This window comes from Leopardus geoffroyi, chromosome A3, assembly GCF_018350155.1.
Source record: "Leopardus geoffroyi isolate Oge1 chromosome A3, O.geoffroyi_Oge1_pat1.0, whole genome shotgun sequence".
In the NCBI taxonomy this organism is placed as follows: Eukaryota; Metazoa; Chordata; class Mammalia; order Carnivora; family Felidae; genus Leopardus; species Leopardus geoffroyi.
In genome coordinates, this window is record NC_059336.1 from 17,818,918 (window position 1) to 17,832,638 (window position 13,721).

The following is a 13,721-nucleotide window of genomic DNA, read 5'->3' on the forward strand; positions in this document are numbered from 1 at the left end:
TTGCATAGGCATAAAAATACGGGAAAAATATCTCCAGATATGGGGATTATGAGTGATTTTGTTCCTCCTTTTTTTTACCCTTTTTGTATATTCTTAATATTCAACAAATTCTGTGTATCATGTCCGTAATGAGAAAAACTAAATATATTTTAATTTAACAATAGGGAACTGATTGCAACATATGGCCAAGGCTATATCGAGAGAGGCGTACCATGATGATTAAGAGTATATGCTTTGAAGCTCGTAGACAGGTGTTCACTTCCCTCTTTACAACTTAAGAGCCGGATGACCTTGAGCAAGTTATTTAATTCTCTTAGCCTCAGTTCCCTTATCAGCACAACGGAGATAATACATCCTGGGCAGAGCTGTTTTGTGGCTTAAATGAAATAATGTATGTAAAATTCTGATCAAAGAGTAAGTGCTTAGGAAAAGTACCTGCTTTTATAATGCCAAAATATAAATAGATCCAGTAATGATTTATATGAATTCATGATTCCCTGGGGGGTTATAACTGGAAGTTTGGAGAATCATTTATTTTATGGCTCAGCATCTTCTGGACCATCATAATGATGCTGGAATCCAGCAGGAAGGTGCTGGCAGGAAGACTGAGCTGGGTTCAAAAGCCTCCCAGGAAAGGTTTTGCTCATTTGGGCAAAATGCTGGCATTGGTCATCGATTCACCTGCTTGACCAACCAACAAATGATTATTAAGCATCTACCATGTGCCAGGCATCAGAGACTCAGCAGTGAGACAAACTAGCTGCCTTCTGGGAGTGAAACAGACTTTTCTGATTGGTGTGGTTTCAAGACACATAGATCCTGTTGGGTTCAGCAATTCGGAAACTGAGGAATAGTTGGAGACTCTTTGGTAGGTCCAGGAAGATGGTAGTGATGCTCACTTTGCATTCCTCAGTTACCAATCCTAAGGCAAGAGTCTAATTCTAGAATCCTACCTGATGGCAGGGCTGGGGCCTCTTGATGTCCTCCCTACACTGCTCAGGTTTAATTCAAACACAGACTTGCTTAGTCTGCAGATAAAAAGCCATTTGGTCACCTGGGGGAGGGGGGATAGAAAACTATGGCCCAGGGGTCAACTCCAGTCTAGTGTCTTTTTCTTTCAAATAAAGTTTTATGGGAACACAGCCATGCCCATTTGTATATGGATTGTCTGTGGCTGTTTTGTGCTACAAGCACAAAGCTGAGCTATTACAGCAGGTACTGTAAGGTCCACAAAGCCTAAAGTAACATCTGACCCTTTACAGGAAAGCTTGGCCAACTGCTGTTCTAATTCAGTGGGGCTGGGGAAATGAGATGGTAGGTGCCATCAAGTTCCTTTTCCCTTCTGTAGTTCCAGGAGCTGTTCCCCTAGAATCTATCCAAGGAGGGCCCTTTGAGGAGAAGATCTACATCCAGTGGAAACCTCCCAATGAGACCAACGGGGTCATCACACTGTATGAGGTAAGAAGACCCCTTTGCTATACCTCTTGGTTTGGCTTCATTCAGTTGACTTCAGCCTGAAGTTGGAAAATTTCTACTGGGTGCAGGGCTCCAGTGAGGGCATGAAGGTGAGTAAGACACATCTTACCCAAAGGTTTCAGACAATACAGTGAGAAGACAACACAAGGTGATACAGATGAGCAGCTTGACAGCCCCAGTGACCCAGAAGACTGGACACACCACACATTGAAGTGGTTATTTATCTCTTTAGAAAGAAGTAGGCACTCAGGGAGGCAGACTGTCCCAGCAGAGCCCAGAAGACCCAGGCCTAGCACACAATAGTTATAGTTCACTTTATGTGGAAAACCACAACACCCAGATGATGCTCATCCTACACGTTAATTTCTGGGCTTCCAGAAAAAAAATCCCGAAGTCATTCTCTGCCCTGGGGGTGCGTGATTCTTAAGTTTTAATGTTGCTCTTTGGCCACAGCATATTTTATTGTTACTCAGGTGATGGTATCAGAAGCTCCCCTCCCAGCATTAGCAAGGCCTTATCCTATCAGAGATATGACATCATATCAGAGATGGAGCAGAACCTCCTCAGACAGTAAGGTACCCATCAAGCCAACACAATGTGGCTTCCTGAAAACTTTCAAACTTAGAACAAACTGTATAGAAGTCTATTACAAAACAAAAACAGTGAAACTTCAGCGAGGCTGATATAGCTGAACTCAAGTACTGAGATGTGGTTAAGGTTGACTATCCTCCCACCCTGAATCTTCTGAGATGCTGGGAGACTGTGGTACGGGCTGCAGTAGAGATCACAGCAGTGCAGAAGGAAGGGTATGGAAGCCAAAGCTGCAGTGATGGAGCCCTGCATGCCAGGGTCTCGCGTGATGAAGTCCCACATGCCAGAGTCTCGTGTGATGGAGCCCAGCATCCCAGTAGCCCTTCTGTGGTATTGCATGATGGCCCCCAGCATCCCAGTAGCACTGCTGTGGTCTCTCATGACCTTTTTCAGGGTCTTCCTCTCTCCAGGCCTGCTGCTCCCCTCTAAGATGAGAGTGGTAATGGCTGCATTAGGGTTCCTGTAGAGGGGTTTGAGGTGGGAAAGGTTACAAGCATCCCCAGGCTGAAATGCACTGCAGCCCCTGAGAGCTCATGCAGAAAGGTACTGAGAGGTATTGAGGTATTGAGAATGAGCTGTGAAAGAATATCCCCATGTAAGGGAGGGAAATCAAAGAGTATTGGTGACGGAGAAATATTTAGGATGAATTGGATGGATACAGAAGCTCTCTAGAGAGACCTGGAAGGACCTCAGAGCTCTCTGAGGAAGGAGAAAACCATCCATCATGTACAAGGTGTAACACCTTCAGAAAATGCCTTCACTCAGCAAATCCCAGCTTCCTCAAAAGAAGAGCTGTATCATATTCCATTTTGGGCCCACATGGTTGGGAGAAGCTTCCTTCCTGCGGGAAGCTGCTAGGGGCGGGGAGGTACCATATCGACCTTGTCCAGGACATGTTCAGAAGTGCCTCGTTGCGGGGGAGAGAGGGACCAAAAACCCAGCTGAAACAAAGCCTCGTCAGTTCAGAGCTACCTGCCATTCTTTGTGAAGTGGAAGCTGCCATCGCGTGCGCATACACACACACACACACACACACACACACACACACACACACACACACACACGCTCACTTGGTGCTGTTATGTAAATGGCTCTCTATGCCAGATGTTCAAGATTTTTGGAATTCACAGGCCAGTAACATTTCAAAAGGCTTGGAGGACCAACATCCAGTTCTTTACCATTTTTTATTAACATCATTTCATAAAAGACATAACTTCAAAAATACAGAAAGGACATAATTTCAGAATAAAAGGCAGTCCTTCAAATTGAATAAATTTAGCTTTATGAATAACTCATGAGTCTCCTTATTTTTTCTTTTTGCCTTGAATTGAGGACAACTTTGTCCTGAAAAGGCCCTATAGTCTTTGTACCCAGCTGCACTTGGAAACCACTGGGCTGGGCCATGTTGCAGGGGACGTCATATCCCTGCACGGACCAATTTCTTACTTGGGAAGTATCCTGCCTCCTCTGATGTGTTCATGGAATGGGCTAGGAAACCCGCTCATGCTGTTGTGTGAGAAGAAGAGACGATGGGGTGGAGAGAGCGCAAGGGAGCGGTCCCAGCTGTGAGTGATACACCCTGTTCAAGCAGCAGCTCCATGAAGTTGAGGTCTCAGCATATGAGACCTCTGGAGCTCTGGACTCGATGGTGGGCACAGATCGGTACAGGGCACCCTTCTCAGTTGTGTGTGAGTCCTGTACCTTGTCGATTTCCAAAGACCAGTCACCGGGGATGCTGGCATTTCTGTGATGGGCTCTCCTGGACACAGCTCTGGAGAGACACCTTCAGTTGGCTTCTCAGCTGCTTCCTGTGCTGTGATTACAGAGAGCGAGAGATGGAAGGCTGTAGCTATCTGACTTTTCCGTGAGCTCTGGAGGTCACCTTTTGGGAATATGCTAAATATCTTAGATGATGCGACGAAGGGAGCCAAGGAGTTCATGGGCTGAGGTCATTGTATTTTGAGCATAAACGTGGCTGTGACCATGTGCATCAGAGGCTAGTGGGACCTCCGAAGGTAAGAATGTTGGCTTTTGAGGTCAGACAGCTTCATTCTGAACTCTACCTCTGCCGTTGTAACCGTGGGTACAGCAAGGAGCTTCTCGTTTATATTCATTTGTACACATACATATATGTTCATTGCTGTGTTTGGCATTTAGAAATAGCATCAATGAATGTTAGCTCTCACAGTACATAAAAATGAAGAAATTGAAACCCAGAGAGTTGAGGTGTGAAGACCAAGGTCATAGCTGAGATGGCAGATTCGTGGGTCTTGAGTTCAAGTGCCGACGCCTTGCCCCTTACTCAGTGTGGTAGGTGGACCGGCAGCATTGGCATAACCTGGGAGCTGGTGAGAAATGCAGCTTTCAGGCCCCAGCAGACCACCTTGGTCAGAGTCTCCTGGTAACAAGATTTTCTGGGTGATTCACGTGGGCGTGAGAGTTTGAGAAGCACTGCTCTAGACCACACTACTCTTGAGAAAATTTCAGCAATTGATGAGCGAGTATGTCCTCCTGAGCAGAGAGAGACAGGGAGGCCCTTCCACGATGGGTTCAACCCATTCCCATCCCAGATAGTAAGCAGGAGACCTTGCTTTTCAAGACATTTATAACAGAGTATGTGTTTATGAGGCAATTTCCAAATTTAATTAGATGAAACCAATTTGATTTTTAAAATTAGGTTCTGGTTGTAATTTCTAGAGAGGAACCCATAAATTATAACTCACCCTCCTCTGGTCTCAAAAAGTGTATTTTGTGACAAAGGAAAATAGGATAACACAAATGGAAGTCAAGTCTAGGATTCTCTGTATGTTCCTGTATACAACCTTGGACTTGACAAAGTCAAAAGCCAAAAAAAGGCGCAGTGGGTGTAGTAAAGGAGGGTTATGGCTATGTAAACACTGTAAATATTATTCAGTGTAGTAGGTTCAAGTAAGTTTAAATAATTAAATTTCTTTTCCCGTGAGTCTGAGTCACAACCTCTGGGTCTATCCTTGGACAGTTCTGCGCCCCAAATCTGAGTGGCTTTGATTATGTCTCATTCCGTCTCTGGGCTTAAGTCCCCTCTTATAATACGAAGGTGTCAGATTATTCTGGGCTTCAGTGGGTAAGAATCAAGAGAAAAATAAATCTATGTCAAACCCACAAAATCAAAGGTTTATACCTCATTTTGGAGTTTCTCTCCAATATGAAACTGCCTATGACTGGAGTCTTTGAACATAATGCAGTGATGACACTTGAAGGAAAAATAGCTAGTGGAAAGGCCCTGGGGTAGGTATGACTTTGGGATGTTTAACAAATAGGAAAAAGGTCAGAGTGACTAAAGCTTCATGAGCAGGGGGATCATGATGATGAGAGCATATGGAAAGTGTGTAGGCAGGGTCGGGTTGTGCAGGGCTCCTAGAGTTCGTGCTTTATCCTGAGAGAAATAGAAAGCCCTGGGAGGATTTTAAGCAGAGGACTAAAAGAATCAGATTTACATTCTTTACAAAAGCACCTGGATTTTGTGTGACTAGTGGGCTGTAGGTACACAGGCATCTTGGAGACATCTGGAAAATGTGCCAGAGGCAAGGACATTTCCATCACCTATGATTTTTCAATGAGGACCCAGCTAGCCAGGTGGAAGATCGGAATGCTTTGTCACATCTGCCTCTCTGCTGCTGCTAACCTGGACTTTGACACCTTTCTTTCAGTCGGGAATTCATGTCTTGATGCGCTCCCTGAAGCCATGGACCTTGAGACCCTGTGCCTCCCCCAAGGAATGGGAGTCTAGCCCTTACCCTAATGCTATTCCAGGGCTATGGCACAGCCTGTTTTTCCAGCAGTCATGACCTGTCTCCCTGCCTGCTAAGTGGGGGCTCCCAGTGGTCATTGGAGCCCACTGAAGCCAGCCTCCCCTTCACTGTGGCAGGAGGTATTAGGATGAATTAGACCATGGCCTCATATGTTTGGGGATTTGTACTGTAGTGGGATGTACAGAGTATGCGTCTGTGATCAGTTTCCTAACAGAGTGACAGTGCTCAGAGTTAAGTAATGTCAAAGGCCTCACATCTACAAACCAGCAGATCAATATCAGACATGCAGAATCTCGGGCCCCAGCCCAGACCCACTAAATCACAGTCAGTGCTTGAACAAGATCTCTAGATGATTGGTGCCCATGTTAACATATGAGAAGCATTGTTCTAAGAGACACTTTACAAGTTCACAGCCTAGACCCAGGAAGCTCTCCTTGGAGGAAGAACATGGCCACTGAATGAACTGAGTAATATTCCTGCTCACATGGGACCTGAGGGCTGAATATTTTCACCAGGAATGTGGAGATCAAGCCATTCCCATAGCCTCTTCCAGAGCCCTGCTTGGGTCTGACCAAGATATCAGGGTTCCCCAGTCCAGGGCCTGGACATGAGGGTTAATGTGGCCTCTCCCACTGTCACTGAACTCTCATGAACAACACAGCTCACCCAAAACAGACCATCACAGCTGCAGACAGGGACTTACAGCCAGAACGGGGTCATGGAGGAAACAATCCAGCCAGTTGTTTAAAAGCTCCTCAATAAAATCATTCAGAGACAAGCTGTTCAGAGTTCATGAAAAACAGTAATCAATACGTGTTTCAATTCAATTAATTGTTCTCGTCTCTGTCCAAAAATAAAAACTGCAGTGTGGGAATTGGGCCAGAAGATGTTACACTAGCAACTGGGTTAACGAAGTGTGAAAATATTTAAAATTCAGACACGTGAAGCTTCCCAGTAAGAGCAGTCAGAATCACCAAGTTTCTAATTACAGTGTATAAATCTGAGAAGCTTAAAGAGAACGAGAGGACCCTAATGAGGCAGGAATGGGTGTCTTGATTATGCTAGAGTTGATTGACATTTATCTTGCAAGCTATTCTAGGCGCCTGGCGTTCAGAGTTAAATAAAACACAGACTTCGCCCCAATAAAACAAGGCGGCATTCCCATGCGGGAGCGCCTTTAAATGGTACAATAGGCCAGAGGGTCGTCAATATTTTTCCAGCATACAGATGGTTGGATTTGATCTGAGCAAAAAGCACGAGCCCCAGAAATCCACATTCCATCAGAGCACATTTCAGGAAGGCTCCTACTGGGGAAGTGTTCAGGCAATTGGAGTGGGTGCACGTGGATGGGGAGAGGGGGCCAGACGCTTGCATGGGCTCCTGAGTGGGCTCTCAGTGGGGGAGGCCCGTAGGAGGCTCAGTTTGGATGTGCAGGCACACCTTCTTCTGTCCTTTGGCTTGGCCACAATGGCCTTTTAGGGTTCACTCTCCCCAGACAGTCCAGTGGCTCTGGTCCACAGAGAGGCAGTCGGGTGATGGAATGTGGTCCTGATGGGCAGGAGGTGGTATAGGAGGAAGTGACTAACACAGCCCAAAGCAAGAATTTGCATAATTCAGGCTGGAGCTACGTTAATTAGGATACACAATTTGCATAATGCAGGCGGTTATTGGGTATAACTTGAGCCAGGCTCTAACTAGGAAAAAAAAGCTCTTGTTTCTTTTGAATTGTTTAAGCCAGAAATGTGGGAATCATTCATTCTTCCCCACCTGCCACACATCCGATGCTCTAGAAAGTGTGATGGCTTCTCCTGTCAAAACAGACACAGGTTAGGGCACGTGGCCCCATCTCCACCAACACCCTGCTCTGAGCACTCATCTGATGCCTGGAACATTTCAGGACCTCCCTGCCCACACTCTCACTATTCCATTGTATTCCACTGCCGCACAGAACATCTCAACAGGTAAATCCAACTACGTACCTTTCTTGCTTTGGCTTCATCTTAACTTTGGGGCCCTGAATAGTCTGGCCCCTGCCTGCCTGCCTCTAACTTCATCTCCTGCCCCTGTCTCCATTGCTTTCTGTGTACCAGCCCCTCTAGCCTTCTAGCATTTTCTCAAACCCACCCAGTTCTCTGTGGCTCATGTGGCTTTGTGGATGTCATTTCTTCTGCCTGTAGCGTGTGTCACTTTATAGTTCTCATGACTATCTCCTTCCTATTATTCACCTCTAAGAGGCTTTTCCCCTCCACCATCCACTTTTTCCAGCAGCCTGCTTGTTTCTTTCATACCATTTTCACAATCTGAACTTAAGTTGTTTGTGCTTTATCATCACCCATGGGACTTGGAGGCTCATAAGGGCATGGGCCCTGTGATGGTTATTTAACGTGTCAACTTGGCTAAGCCATGGTGCCCAGATATCAGGTCAAACATGATTCTGGATAGTTTTATGAGAGTGTTTTTTGGATAAGGTTAACACTTAAGTCAGTGGAATTTGAATAAAGCAGATGCCTTCCATAGTGTGTTTGTGGGCCTCATCTAATCCGTCGAAGAGCTGAATGGAACAAAAAACTGAGCTCTCCTGAGCTAGATGGAATTTTGCCTGCATATGACCTTCAGAATTGAACTGTGTTGATGGCTCTTCCCTTGTTTCCAGGCTGACAGCCTTTGGTCTTGATCTGCTTTTGGTCATATTTGTTTTTGCTTTTCAGTGTGTATTCAGGACCTAAAAGAGACGTTTGCACATAGTATATGTTCAATAAATACTCCTTGGGTAGATGTGTGGCTTTGTGCTTTATCTTAACAAGGGGTAATGGTGAAAGTTTTGCCTAATAAGTTTAGTGGTTTTCAAGCTTAGCTGAAGATTAGAATCATGCCTTGAGGGCCCCAAAACATGGATAAATAAATAGGTAGGTAGCTGTATAAATGGATGGATGGTGGATGGATGGATGTCTGGGTCTCACTGCAACCCAAATAAATCAGAGTCTCTGGGGAGGAGTCTTTATCCATGTGGATTTTTTTAAAAGTTCCTTGGGAAATTCTAACATACATTCAGGGTTGGGGAAAAACATTGCATAAAATGAATCCAGTAAATTCACTCTGAGATGGTATCCTAGCCAAATACCAGCTAAATAAACACAGTCTCGACTCTGGCCTTCCCCTGTCTTCATTCCTCTCTGCCAGAATCCAGCATTATCTGGTGTTATGTTATAGCCAAGTCGATCATGCACAGGCTGGTGCCAGATAAGGCTCAAATTCAAGATGCATTGGCCTTTTTTCCTCAAGGTTGCTAAACAGTTTGTGGGGTAACTGAAGGTACAGTGGGCTGTACCAGTCTGTCCATATTCCGTTGCATCTTACCAATGGCATCTTGCAACTCTGATGGCGCAGTCAAGCACAAACCTTACCCTATGAATATTTCCCCCTCCCCTATATGGGAGAAATTAGTTCTTTTGTTTATTTATGAGATTAATAAGAGACACGCACACACACAAAACTCAGCTTTGCCCATGGGGCTTCTTCTAAATCCTAAAAATCAGGGCCCTGGGATTCTAGGAGCCATCTTTCCTAACCCTCAGCCCATCACTCACCCTCCATAGGGTGTTTCTCTTCCACAGACTTGAATAATGCAGGCGTCCCTGGGTAGATGCCATACACAGGTCTGCTGGGCTGACAGGCAGGTCGACAGGTGTCTCAACAGAAATGGCTGTGGGTTGAAAAGAATGATTTCTGGCACTCAGAGTCTGGAAGGAAAGGAAGTTGTGTTCTGACGTGAGTAAGTTACGTTTATGTAAGTGAGACCATTAGAGCTGCCTGTCATCCGCTCGTGGGATATCAGGAGTGCCTGTATAGTTGCCTCAGGGTCTTTCTTTTTTCTGTTACAACTTGGGTGTTTGTGATGGAGCCAGGTAACGTGACAGTGGGGAAATCAACAGATGCATAGCGCTTGTTACCTACAGAACGGCAAAGCATGTTCTCCTGGCAAACAGGAAGGCTTTTACAATAAACATTGATCATTCCGTTTAGCTCTAAGAAAACTGAAGTTTCTGCGGGGAAAATGTTCCCGCAGTGTGCATCTGGGGGTATATTTGTCTTGGTGTGTGTGCGTAGGAGCATGTATGTGTGTGTTTATGTGGTTATACGTTGGCACGTGTACTCACGTATATACTTATGCGTTTGTCTGCATGTCTCTGTGAGTCTCTACCCATATTCTCAGCTGCATTCTCGGAATTGCTCTGTCTCTTTGGAGAGTTAACTGTGGGAGACACCAGAGACACAGGGCTCTTTCTGTTTTCTCCCAGGTCACCTCATATCCACGCCATAGGAACGTCATGGGAGAAACTCCCTCTTATTTCAGTAGGCTCCCAGCCATTTCTCACACCGTTCTGCCATAATTCCTCTCTTAAGGAAAATTTTGAATTAAAAAATGATCCGCAGGTCAAACTTAATTTCTAGTACTTACTGTTGTCCTAGGAGAGTGGAAGGAAGGCAGTGACCAGGTAGCTCCGCATTTGGCACAGCACACGCTCTCCTTCATGTTCCTTACCTGGCAGGGAAGCTGTGTTTTGACGCACTGTGTGCCCACAGGACCTTGTAGAGGAACAGCCGCACACATAGCCACGCAGCTAGAGATGGAACCCTCTCTTTGGCTCCATGGTCCTTTCAGTAAGCTGTGCCCAGAGGCGGTGTCTAAGCTGCCAAGTGTCTCTTTAAACATCCTAAGCTGTTCTCTTTTCATCTCGCGTGTTTTACCTTGTTCTTCCTGTTGCAATTCCACCTGGACTGGGCAGCGCATCATGGGCTTGCTGCTTTTAACTGGCCGGCTCTTTCATTTCTGTTTTGGTCAGAGCAGCCCTGTGTTTGGAACGCAAATGAAGGGTGATTGCAAGTTCTCATCTATCATCAGGACATTGGAGCCTGCCTTCTGAAATCTCTGCAGGCTGGAATTCAGATCTGTGATGTAAAGACTGTGCTTTCGTTGGCCTCAGGAGAGGGCCTCTGCTTTCCTCCCTTCACTCTGAGCTAAGGACCCCTTTTCTTTGACTACTTTCGCTTCATTCTTCATTAGGAGAAAAGTAGTTTCTTAAAATCTAACACCCAAGGACAGAGCCTTGGCCTACATCATTATGGACTCCATACACGCAGACATACGTACAGCACCCACACATACTTGCATGCAAGCAAGCCCACATGCACACATACATACGGTCTCCTTCAGAGCCCTTCAAAACGTAGGTCATAAAAATGGTCATTGCTTTCTTGGGCTTCTTTTTATTTTATGCATAATTTTAGCATGTCTGTTTCATTTCAAGTCAAATAGTGAATCATGCGATTAGGAAATTTAAGATTGACTTTTAGTTTGCCATGGCCGAGTAAGGTATTTTAGTGAGCACCTTTCCCTACCTGGCCCTTGGCTTCTACATCTAAGACCTGGGAGAATTGGACCAGATAGATTCAAAGGATCCTTCCTGCTCTGACCTAACACTTGGGTGCCCAAAATTGAATTCTTCTTACTCATAGTTTCATGAAACACTTTCCTCACTGGTCTCCGTATGACCCTCTTTTGTACTTATTCGTGATTTCATTTTTGTAATAACCTACCAGCTACCAGGGCATCCCGAACTTTGACAGTATCTTATATCTACTTGAGCTCCTCTCATTTCAGCCTCCTGACTCCCCTGGCTATCCTGAATCTTGTATATAATTCCTTTTTTATGTATGTAAATAGGCTCCACGTCCAGCATAGAGCCCAGTGCGAGGCTTGGACTCACAGCCCCGAGTTCAAGACCTGAGCTGAGGTCAAGAGTCAGATGCTCAATCGTCTGAGTGACCCAGGTGCCCCCATGATTCCTTTTTATATAGCCTTACTACTTCTATGCATTCCATAAAGGCACATTATTTTATCTTATTGGTGTCTTAACTTTAATAAAAGATTATAAGTTTTATATAATCTTTGGAAACATTTTAACTCCCTATTATGTTGCTAACAGTCATCTCTATTGATGGGTTCAGCCATAGCACTTTCATCTGGACTGCTGTCTAATATTGCAGTGTGTGAAGATATTACAGTGCATTTATCCATTAGTCTCTGGTAGGCATTTGGGATTGCTTCCAGGATGTTGCCTTTGTCAACAGTGGTGATAAGCAGCCTTGTGCATATCTCCTATTGCAAATGTGCAAGGTTTTCTCTTGAGTTTATATCCAAACTAGTCTTACCAATTTATACTCATGTCAGCGAAGTATAGGGGTTCCTATATTCCAGATCCTGTCCAGTATTTGGTATTGTCAGGATTATAAATTTTGGCCGGTTAAATAGATATAAAATGGCATCTCATTGCATTGCTTTGTATTCCCTCAATTATTAAAATAGTTGAGTATATTTTTGTATATTTGTTATCATTTGTTTGTATTTCCTTTTCTATGGGATACCTATTCATATCTTTGGCCCATTTTTTAGTGGATTATCTTTTTTATTATTGGTATGTAGTAGTCCTTTATATGTTGTTGATGCAATTTTGTCAGTTACATATGTAACTTGATGTTTTTTACTTCCTATAAAGTATCTTTTGATAACAGAAGCCCTTAATTATATAATAGAGTCAATTTTGTCAGTCTTTACATATTTAGTTAGCACATTCTGTGTCCTTCAGAAGCTCTTCCCTAAACAAAGGTGATAAAGATTATTCCCTCGCTATGTTCCTAATAACAGGAACCAAACAGGGTTTAGTTTTGCATTCTGAATTTAAGTCTTTGGTCTATCTGTAGTTAATTCTTATGTATGGTGTGAGATGGGGTGCAAAGTTCTTTTTTTTCTGTATAGATAAACACTTTTCCCAGGTCTTTTGAGAATAGCCCTGCCTCCTTCTTGATCCTCCCGGCCGTGTCTAACATTGACCAGAATTTCTTACATGCATTATTTTTTTCCTGAGCTCTCTGTCCCATGGGCCACCATGCATCTCAGCCACACACAATCATAATTATGATAGTTCACACTTAATCTTGATCTCTGACAGAACTGTCTCCTCCTCATCTCATTTCAGAAACATCTTGGTTATTCCTGCCCTTGGCTTTTTCATCTTAAAATCCACTTACCAAATTTGATGAAAACCTCTGTGATAGTTTTGATCAGAATTGCAGTGAACAATAGAACATCATGGGTGGTAATTGATATGTTTACAATATTAAATCTCTCCATATTTAAGTTTCCTTTAATGTCTCCCAAGGTTTTATTATTTTACCTACAGAGAATAATGTGTTCCACGTAAAATCTAAACTACCAGCTTAGGTCTCCAAGACCTTGCATCTTGCATTTTCTTTCTCTCTCCCATCTCACTGGCTTTTATGTCCTCTGACATGCCGGGTTCCCTCCTGCTTCAGGCTCCGTGCATACGGAGTTCTCAGTCAGCAGAGAGCTCTTCCACCTCCTTTCCCATGGCTAACCCGTTCTCACATGATAGGAATCAACGTGTGCTGCGTCCTCAGAAAGGCCCTCCCTAACAGTCTTAAAGTAGGACTCCACCCACTCACCATTATTCTCTAGCACTGCTTTCCTGTTCTGAAAACATACATCACAACTCAGAAGTGTTGTATATTTATTTATGAATGTGTCTTCCTGTATTGTAAGTGCCCCGAAGGCAGAAATCACATCTATATTACTCAGCACTGGAGAACTCAGTGCCTTATGCAGTGCTTGGAAAACAGTAGGTGCTCAAAACTTTTTTTTTTTTTTTTTAATGAGTGAAAATTGGAAAGGTTCCCTTCGATGGCTAAGGTATAATGGTGGTAGAACTATCTCTTGACATCAGGTGACTCACAGATATAACCTAATATGACCATACAAAATCGTAAGATTATGTCCTAAGTCCT

The 13,721-nt window shown here is 44.2% G+C and overlaps 1 protein-coding gene across 15 annotated transcripts in view; it reads left to right on the forward strand.

Moving 5' to 3' along the window:
• The window catches only part of PTPRT (protein tyrosine phosphatase receptor type T), a 1,070,511-nt gene that overhangs the window by 682,251 nt on the left and 374,539 nt on the right, over positions 1 to 13,721 (forward strand). For all 15 annotated transcript variants that reach the window (XM_045444560.1, XM_045444565.1, XM_045444561.1 and 12 more), the window contains one exon: positions 1,349 to 1,458. In XM_045444560.1, coding sequence (XP_045300516.1) covers positions 1,349 to 1,458 — 110 coding nt within the window. The remainder of the gene's footprint in view (positions 1 to 1,348; positions 1,459 to 13,721) is intronic.